At 41.7% G+C, this 9571-nt stretch overlaps 1 protein-coding gene and 1 non-coding gene across 3 annotated transcripts; one reads left to right on the top strand and one right to left on the bottom strand.

The window, feature by feature from the left end:
* Positions 1-529: 529 nt before the first annotated feature.
* Positions 530-617, bottom strand: trnar-ucu (transfer RNA arginine (anticodon UCU)). The gene is given in 2 exon segments: positions 530-565; positions 581-617. It is a non-coding gene; the product is annotated as a tRNA-Arg (tRNA).
* An 830-nt stretch (positions 618-1447) lies between these two features.
* Positions 1448-9571, top strand: coro1b (coronin, actin binding protein, 1B). 2 transcript variants are annotated; one of them, XM_028037378.1, is made up of 12 exons: positions 1448-1708; positions 1835-2013; positions 4414-4619; positions 4820-4942; positions 6017-6146; positions 6241-6422; positions 6541-6660; positions 7573-7677; positions 7758-7903; positions 8577-8634; positions 8736-9074; positions 9178-9571. In XM_028037378.1, exons 3-12 carry the CDS (start codon positions 4416-4418, stop codon positions 9298-9300), a joined length of 1530 nt encoding a protein of 509 aa, XP_027893179.1. In that variant the 5' UTR covers positions 1448-1708; positions 1835-2013; positions 4414-4415; the 3' UTR covers positions 9301-9571. The 2 variants fall into 2 exon arrangements, with proteins under 2 accessions (XP_027893179.1, XP_027893180.1); XM_028037379.1 differs by having other exon boundaries at positions 1817-2013.

The raw sequence follows: 9571 nt of genomic DNA, 5'->3' as shown, positions 1-9571 counted from the left end.
AATTTTGTTTCACAAAACTCCCCAACCACTGAGACGCAGCATCGTTTCTTACGCAGCGCCAAACAAAGTAACTCTAGTGATAAAAAAAACATTGGTTATCACGAATGTTCCTGTGGCAAACGATATTTTCGTAAATTAGGAAGAAAACATTAATGAATAAATGGCTAGATCTAATCTGTAATTCAATTCAGGTGAATTTTTATTTGTGAATAAAACTTAATTTCTATACCTTTTGGATCTAAACCCTTACATGGCAAAATATCTAAGCGACTGCTCGTAGAAATTTATGGGAGTGATAAAACCAAATTACTTTGTGACAGATTAACCGCAGTGGCAACGAGGCAAAGAGAATATCATCCGTCCCCCGCAAAGGAACGAACAGACGCATAGTCGGTACGACCATTTAATTTCGTACTAATAGACCTGTTACCAAAGTAATGAAAATGTGTTTAGACTTATGCACTCGAATATACAGCTGAAAGAACATATTTAAAAGTAGTTGATACTTTTCTGTTGTTTCGCCAAAATGCGACTCCGGTGGGACTCGAACCCACAACCTTTGAATCACTTCGTGTTTGCCTAGAAGTCCAATGCGCTATCCATTGCGCCACGGAGCCACCTGTTGATACAGACGAGCACTGCTTAATTTGAACAAAACACAACAATTTCCCTGGAACAATTTGTAGTTTTGCAGAAAGAGAAGCTCCTGTTGTGTGTGGCCTCAAAAAGATGTCCGTGAGGACATCGCCTTCTGAATACAGCTATATATGGCGGTAAAGTAATCCCACTTGTATTGCCAAAATAATACACAGGGTGGCGCTAAAGCCACGAGTCATACTAATCCAGGGTAGTAAAATAAGATGTCACTTTGCAGTTCTTTTTTTCTGATTGACAACTGTCTTTTTTTCGACACAGTTTGTTTTCATTCACACGTGTGACAGCAAAGCCTTTTCGAATTTCATCAATTTTTTCCAACATTTGCGCGTCTAGAGAGCATTTTACGGTCTCGTTTTACCTCCGTGGTGCATTCAAGTCATGTCCTATGCTTGGTTATCAATATTCACTAAAGAAAGTAATAAAGTGTCGTCAACATTTGTATTCAAGCCGCCCTCCTATATGACATGAATTCTGCTGGAGTATGCATAATGTGTTCAGAAATGCCCTTACATTTCAGAGCACAGCCACAACTATGGACTTGATAAAACACTGTGGACGGCAGTAGCTCCCAAAATTTTTCTTTTATTTATTTGTCTTTTCTATTTTTTTATGTCTACTATGGACCAGGATACTGTGTCTTTAATAAGTTTGAACTGACCTGACTTTTTTCATAGTAATATTAAAAAGATGTACTAATTTTGTATATTTTTTTAATATAGATCACGTAGTTTACGACTGAACTTGAATGCACTGTGAAGTCACAGTAATTCCCAATGTAGACGCGCGGCCTGAGGGGGAAAGGGTGGAGGGGCACATCCCAACACACAGGAAAGCCAATGGGAGATAATTATCTTGTCCTCCCACCGTATCTTTGATGTGTCCTCCCAGGAGCGGAAGTGTCTGGGATTCCGCTCAATCCATCGCTCCAAAACCAGGCGTTTGCACGGGGAGGACGGAGCGTTTGCTTCTCTTCCCAATAGAGGAGGGAGATCTTTCACCGTCGCTCTGCGCTATTTATGAGGCTTTACCAGCGCGGGACATGGTCTTTGAGGTTAGAATATTTTCTTTCCTGCAGCAGACTTCCCATAAAACCAAGGAGTGGCTTAGAATGCTCGAAATTTACGACAGAGGCTTGTTCGCTCTTTTCTTCTTCATCCAGCGTCATGTTTTATTATAGGTCTGCGCAATAGCCACGGACGCCTGCCTGGACACGGGAGGGGATTAAGTTACTGCTGCTGGCGGCGGATTATTTTATTGGCCTCCTGTCACGCCTGCCACCAACCAGCCTTTGGTGATCCTGTTTCCAATTAAGCACGATCGCTGAAGAAGAAGAAGAAGAAGGGGGGAAAAAAACAGGTAAAATATTGGATGCCTAAAATATGGGAGCGTTCCTCTTTAAATAACGTCTCACTATTGGTTTAACCACGCTGAAACGCCCATCCTTTGTTGCTCATTCCCCTAGTCACTCTTTGCATGTCGAGATGCTGTATTTAAATACGTCTTTATTAAGACAGGGCTACAATAGGAAAAATGATGAGAATTGATGCAAGCTTGGTGGTGATAGAGTAAAACGCTTAGGATACGGTCTACATAAAGCGGGATATTGCAGGCTTTTGAAGCAACAGCGTCCTCATTTGCAAATTATGCATAACAATGCTTTGCATGAGTATTTATATCTCTTGAGCTTTTTCTTTCTGCCACGATTTGTTTTTCATAGAATGTTTTATTGTGAGACGGAAAAATAAATGCTTTTGTTGGAGTAGGTAGGTCTTTACCGGCCTGTCTTAGCAGAATAGCTCAGACACAGGCAGATTGGTTGGAGAGAAACGTCAACTTTAAATGTTGCCACAGCTTTTTGGGTGTAGGTCTAGGCTTTGACTAGACCTTTCTGGCTCATGCATATGCTTTGATGTAAACTGTCCACTGAAGTTCTGGCTGTATGTTTAGGGTTTTTGGTCCGGTATGAAGAGACTCCTTTCTGGTCTCAAAGCTTTTGCTGCTTCTAAAGCGCCACCATGCTTTAGTGTGTGAACTGGGCCGTTAAGGATGCTAGTTTTTAAAAGTAGATCAAACAGTTGTTGACATTTATCCAGAGCATCTTCTTCTTCGCGTTTGCTGTCCCTCTACATTGCCTATTGGAAATTGACAAATTCTCCCACCTGGTGGACGACCCAGAGTTGATGGGGTTTACAGTAGTGCTGTAGTCTGCTATCTTCAGCCCTCTGTGGTCAAAGTTTGGGATATTGCCTTCCGATTTAGCCATCCATCCATTGTCCATACCCACTTCTCCTTACAAGGTTGCCGAGAGATGGGGGGGCTCAGTAGTCATTGGGTAAGAAGTGGGAAGCGCCCTGGACAGGTCGTGAGTCCAAAATCGAACTCTCCATACCTTTCTCCCTGACCAGTCTGCTGTGTTCCTTGGTCTTAATGATGGTGTTTGTTCTGTAATGTTTTTTTTTTAACAAATCTTTGAGGCCTTCACAACATGCATTTACAGTGAGATAAAATCATGCACTAATTATGTGACTTCTGAAGGCAACTGGCTGCACTTGATTTTATTTAGGGGTGTCAGACTAAAAGGATTTAATACAAATGTACACCTTGTCACTCTTGATTCTGCTCTACTTCGTGTCGACCCACCACAGAGAAACCTAATAAGATGAAAACCTTCCAGGTGTGTGTCTTGTGATTCACTGCAGACTTCCTCCTTCCTGTGTGTTTTCATGTTGTGCCTTGCTTCGCCAGCCGTAGAGCGTTAGCTGGACGCCAGCAGCTTCCACTTCCCAACCCCCCTCTCCTTCCTCTGTCCCAGCATGTTTTGGTCCGCTCCGTGCCGTTTTGGTCCACTCAGTCTTGACTGTACTTTCCCAGGACAAAGTCTAAGCATAAAAGAATTCGACTGATGTTTTGACGGCCCTGTTTTCTCTCTCTAACAGACATTAGTTAAGAATTTCTTTCAAACACAGATGTCAAACTCCGGTCCTTCAGGTCTGGCGTTCTGTAACTTTTAGATGGGCCTCAACTGAATCAATAATTAGTAAATAATAAATATGAATCAAATAATTAGTAAATATTTAAAAGTTGAAGGATATGGGATCCTGAGGACAGGATTTGACACACAGGGCTTTACAATGTTGCAAATTGACTTAATTATATATATATATATATATATATATATATATATATATATATATATATTTTACAATAAGGATAGCCTATACTTTCAGCTTTAACCTTTAGTTAAGGTAAATGGACATCTTGGCCTTTTACCTTAACCCATTTCATAAATCTGCATTTCTCTGCAAATAATAGTAAAAAGCATTTGAAATCTACGATTTCTCTACTTTCTTATCAAATATATTTAACATGTTGTCACTTCCTTTTATACTAAATAGCATATAACTAAAGGAGACGGCATCTCTCTGAAGTACTGAGCTTTAGAAAGTATTAATTTAGATACACAACTATAGAAACAAATGCATAAAAACACAAATTTTATTTGAAATCAATAGCAAATTAAAGTGATTGCCTTTAAAAATTAAATAAGAACAATTCTGAAGACCTATTTGCTTTTATATAATATACATCTATATATAGTGAAAAAACATTTCATTCAAACATTTAGTAAGATTACATTCTGTAGACAGCGGAACGAAAATTGATGAGTAGCTCACATTTTGTCAAATTAAATCACATAAATTAATGCTTCCACGTTTTTCCGCTGTAACAGTATTTTCCTCATCCATCCGTCCGCAGGGATGTCGTTCCGTAGAGGTGTGGTCCGGCAGAGTAAATTTCGCCACGTCTTCGCTCAGGCCTGGAAGGCCGAGCACTGCCTCGATGACGTCAGAGTGTCCCGGGTGACATGGGACGGCCCCCTCAGCGCGGTCAACCCTAAGTTCATCGCGGTCATCATCGAAGCGGGGGGAGGAGGCGCCTTCCTCGTCGTTCCGATCGGCAAGGTTTGACCTTCTGCATCAGCATCCTGTATCCGATAAAACCGCGGATCAATACGTTTCTTTCAAGCCGAAAGCTTCTCTATGACATCACCCTTTATATCCCACTAATGCACGCGAAGCACTTTTACAGTCCAGACTTGGCGCTGTGCTGTAATGCAGCCTTTCAGGTCAGTGGAGTTGAGCTTTTTGTTTTCTCCAAACAGAGCGGCAGAATCGACCAGTCCTGCCCCACAGTCTGCGGACACGCGGCGCCTGTGTTGGACATCCAGTGGTGTCCTCATGACGACAACATCATCGCAAGTGCCTCAGAGGACTGCACAGTGAAGGCAAGTGTTCATGTGGAGGTGGTTTGTGGCCCTTTATCAGCTGGTTTCAGATCAACCACTGGCATCCTTTCCTACCACAAGTAAACGGCTAGGGTTTAAGATGAATATATTATTCTGGGCTTTTAGAGGTTTTCTTAGGAACTTGTTTTCCAGGCTGGAATCACTTTGAAACATGCAACCCTTTTTAGAAACAACTATTGGCTGCAGAAGTTGGAATTTGTCATGGTTGCTTTATTCCATCCTCACATTGTCAAAACTGTACATGCAGGCTGAAATATATACGTACGGTCACCAAGTCTTATAGTAAGTGACCTTTTAACTGTTAACTTGACAAGGGCGAGTTTGATGACAGTTGAGGCAAAGATTGAGCTGTTTAACCGGAAATCTTTGGAAGATTCACAGTGAGACTTTCCAAACTTAAGAACACAATGCAGACTGCCAAGTATGGAGTTGATTTACTTCATATACGCTGTATAAAATGGATGCTAAAGCTCCAACATCTTCAGCTCAACTCAACAGCTAGAACTCTGACTATTCTTCCAATTCTTGTTTTTAAAATCCCTTCACGGTGTGTACGTTACATAATCACTCTAACCTGGAACTTGGATAAATTATTATGAGCCTCAAAGTAACGTCACATTCATTCTCAGAACCAGTGCTTGTAAGCTTATAATTCTTGTAAAATTATAATAATTTCAAGATAAGAAACTAGTGTGTTACTAAAGGAAATATGTTTCTATTATTTTTATTTTTATTTTTTTTTAAAGCGAAGTGAGTGAAGGCAACAAAGAAATTAAATGGTTGATGTATATAATTGGGTAACTATTAAATACAGAAGCAACTATCGCTCTAAAATGTTGTTGCAACAGTTGCACACAAAATAAAATATCATCCACTTCCGCAAGGAAAACAGATAAGTGGTTTTATTTTTGCACACGCTGGGTTTCAAGTGACTCAGCCCAATCAGGTCTGCTTTAGAAAGCAAAAAAGGATGTCAGAGACCAAGACGAACAACTTCTCAGACAAGCACTGCAAAGGTGCAACAATACATAGAGTCTGTTGTGCCATTTGAAGGTGTGGCAGATCCCCGACGGCGGGCTGACCAGTCCGATGACGGACCCGATTGTGACCCTGGAGGGCCACAGTAAAAGAGTGGGAATCCTGGCTTGGCACCCTTGTGCCTTCAACATCCTATTGACTGCAGGTGGGATAATCTTTTACTTTCCAGTTCTCATTAACCATGGCTCGACTCCCCGTCTTTTGATTTATGCAAGCTTCTTTGTCGGCCGTCTGTCTAGGCTGCGATAACGTGGTTTTTGTGTGGAACGTGGGCACGGGCGAACTCGTGTACCAGCTCGCCGACGCCCACCCGGACCTGATCTACAGCGTCGGCTGGAATAAGGATGGCAGCGCCGTGTGTACTGTGTGCAAGGACAAGGCCCTGCGCATCATCGACCCACGTCGGGGCGCTGTCCTGAAGGTAGCTTCACAGTGTTGCGCATATATTTATATCTGTGTGTGCGGACATGCAGGAAACATTTGTATCATTACTCATGTTGTGTGTTGAGTCTGTTATCAGCCTCTCTTCCCTCCCAAAGGTCAGAGAAAAGGTCCATGATGGTACAAGGCCCATGAGAGCCGTCTTCCTCGCCGATGGGAAAATTTTGACCACAGGCTTCAGCCGTATGAGTGAGAGGCAGCTCGCTTTGTGGGACGCAGTGAGTTTCCACCACAAGACTTCAGCTGTTTACAAACTCGTTGGAGTTTCACAGCAGAAAATGTTGTTTTACAGGATAGTTTGCTAGCCATTCAGTCCCTTAGGAAAGCATCCATCCATTCCTCTTGAACTTTTTTTCCCCCTAATTTTGTGACGGTATAACAACAAGCTACATTTTATTATATTTTACATGATAGACCAACTCAGAGTGGCATATAAATTAGAAGGAGATGGAAAATGATACATGGGTTCACTTTTTTTTATTATTATTTCATTAGGCACATCTGTGTCAATGCTGTGTCAAAACACTTTTTGCTGCAATTACTACTTTTAAGTATTTTATGGTATGTCTCTGACATCTAGAAGTCGCCGCCCTTCCTTTCCTTTTGTGCAAAACAACTCAGACTCCTGAGACTCGACAGAGAACATCTCTGTACTTTTTAATTCGTAATGTTCTCCTTGCCTGGCATAGACATAGACAGCCATGTTTTGGTAGGTTTCCCATTGTGCCATTTCCATATGATGGACTGATAAGAGATGTGTGAGATGTTCAAAGTTTGAGATTTTCTTTTTGCACATCTCCACGTCTTTCTCCCAGACCTGTCTGCTGGGTCTTCACGATGCTGTTTGTGAAAACCCAAACAGCATCGCTTCTGAAAAACCTCTGAGGTCTTCACAGAAAAACTCAAGTTATACTGAGATTAAGTTACACACAGGTGGAGTCTGTACACTAAATAGGTGACTTCTTAAGATTCACAACACAATTTTAGGATTTGTTCTTGTAACATACTTGAGAGCTGCGTGGCCTTTGTCTTCCACTTCCAAATTAAACAACACTTTTGTGGTTGTAATCTTTAACAGAAGTGACTACCCTTTGCAAGCTCATGTGTTGGATGTGCTTTTTGTTTTACAGAAAGATCTCTCTGAGCCGATGGCTGTGCAAGAAATGGATACAAGTAACGGAGTTCTTCTTCCCTTTTATGACCCTGACACAAACATGGTTTACCTTTGTGGAAAGGTAAACGCATAGCAGTTTTAAATGCAGAATAGTCTCGCAACCATTTTCAAGCAGGTGAGTTTGATTTCTCTTCATTTCAGGGGGACTGCACCATCCGGTATTTTGAAGTGACAGACGAGTCTCCCTACGTTCACTTCCTGAGTTTATACAGCAGTAAGGAGCCTCAGAGGGGTGCAGGGTTTCTTTGTAAAAGAGGCGTGGATGTCAACAAGTGTGAAATTGCCAGGTTAGCTCTTTAAATCTGCTCATATTTTTGCTGTAATCATTTGGAATATTATGTTTAGAATATTCTGCAGAAACGGGTAAATACAATCATGAAGTTAATTGATTTATTGACTATTGTGACAGGCCTATTTAACACTCATCTGACATTTCTTATGTTAGAGGTTTTCTTACCCCAACTGACTGAATGTACTCAGATATTTGGACTGGATGTCAATAGGATTTTAAAAAAAAACAATTAATATGAAGTCATGTCACTCCAGTAAAAGAATAATTTATTTTACTGGTGCCACTAAGTATATGGGAAGTTGTGTTACAAGGTTTTTTCTTTATTCTGCTCGTTAAATTGGTTTACATGCCTTCCTGCTGACTCTCATTTGTAGATTCATGCTGTGGGCAACTTATAGTACAATCTTGGTTGCTCGCATTTTGATGCAAAAATACCCTCAGAGATTGCAAAATGTCTTCATGTGGTTTACAGTGCTCTGAGAAAAATTACACTACAGTTATCACGTCAAACTTCATCTACTTCCTGAAAAATATTCAAAAGTTGACTTAAGGTGTATTTATACCACTTGAAAGTACGTATAGTTTCCGCTCAACCTTCCCTCTAGTGTAATCAACACAGAACTATTAAGATTATTCAGTTCTGTTATTAATTTCCTGTTAACCTGCAGGTTCTACAAGTTGCATGAAAGGAAAGTGGAACCCATTTCTATGACTGTACCACGTAAAGTAAGTCGCACACATGGCCTTTAAAAGAATGTTACTTGGATTAATGTACAGACAAAAATAAAACACTTTTTCTCGCTATGTTTCATTTTTTGCCCCACCAGTCAGATCTCTTCCAGGGAGACCTGTACCCAGACACTGCAGGCTTGGAGCCGGCTCTGCTGGCAGATGAATGGATTGCCGGACAGGACGCAGCACCTCTGCTCATCTCTCTGAGCGGAGGGTACGCGGCTCCTCCCTCCAAACACAGAGACACCCTCAGAAGCAAGCCCAAGCTAAGCTCTCAGGACTCCGGGGCCGGGGGCGCCGCCACAGCAGCAACCGTAGCAGCCGCTCCCACACCTACACCTACCTCTGCCGCCAAGGAAGTGGAGGGAGAAACGCCGCAGCCACGAGTGACCGCAAGGGAGACGGATGGAAATACCGAAAGGCCGAGGAGAGAGGTAAAGATCCTTGCCTAATACTTTAAACCGTCCGCACAGCCACAGACGATCATCTTTATGCTCTCGTAACTGCTTTCTGATTTGTTGCTCTTCTTTGTTTTAGGATGAAATGTTGAGTGAATTGTTAGCAGAGATGAAGGCCTTACGGGCAGTCGTGCTCGCTCAGAACCAGAGAATCGAGCTGCTGGAGAGGCAGCTCGCCCGGATCGAAGACGGCGACGTGTGAGGAGGCATAAAACTCACCGCGTTCCTGAAGAATCTATAGACTGTAGCCTTACTAGTCTTAACAATACCTTAATGCTTTGTGAGTGTAAAAACTGTGTGTAAAGACTATGAATCGCAGTGGCTTCCAGCTGCTATGATCAAGGCTGTACTTCCCAGATGATTTTTCTTTTTAGTAAATATGGTGTCATCTGCATAGAGTGAAATTTATAGCAAAACTAAAGGATCTTGTAGCAGTTATTGGAACTTGCAACTTTGAGCTTTTTTAAAAAAAA

Source organism: Xiphophorus couchianus, chromosome 14, assembly GCF_001444195.1.
Source record: "Xiphophorus couchianus chromosome 14, X_couchianus-1.0, whole genome shotgun sequence".
Taxonomy (NCBI): Eukaryota; Metazoa; Chordata; class Actinopteri; order Cyprinodontiformes; family Poeciliidae; genus Xiphophorus; species Xiphophorus couchianus.
Note: the sequence above shows the minus strand (reverse complement) of the source record. Positions and strands in the feature narration are given on the sequence as shown.

What these genes read in the sequence shown, in the direction of transcription:
- coro1b (XM_028037378.1), top strand. Translation starts at nt 4,416, where the DNA reads ATGTCGTTCCGTAGAGGTGTGGTCCGGCAGAGTAAATTTCGCCACGTC. An exon ending in AACAAGTGTGAAATTGCCAG is followed by an intron (nt 7,904 to 8,576) that starts GTTAGCTCTTTA and finishes GTTAACCTGCAG; the next exon opens with GTTCTACAAGTTGCATGAAA. An exon ending in CCGAAAGGCCGAGGAGAGAG is followed by an intron (nt 9,075 to 9,177) that starts GTAAAGATCCTT and finishes TCTTTGTTTTAG; the next exon opens with GATGAAATGTTGAGTGAATT.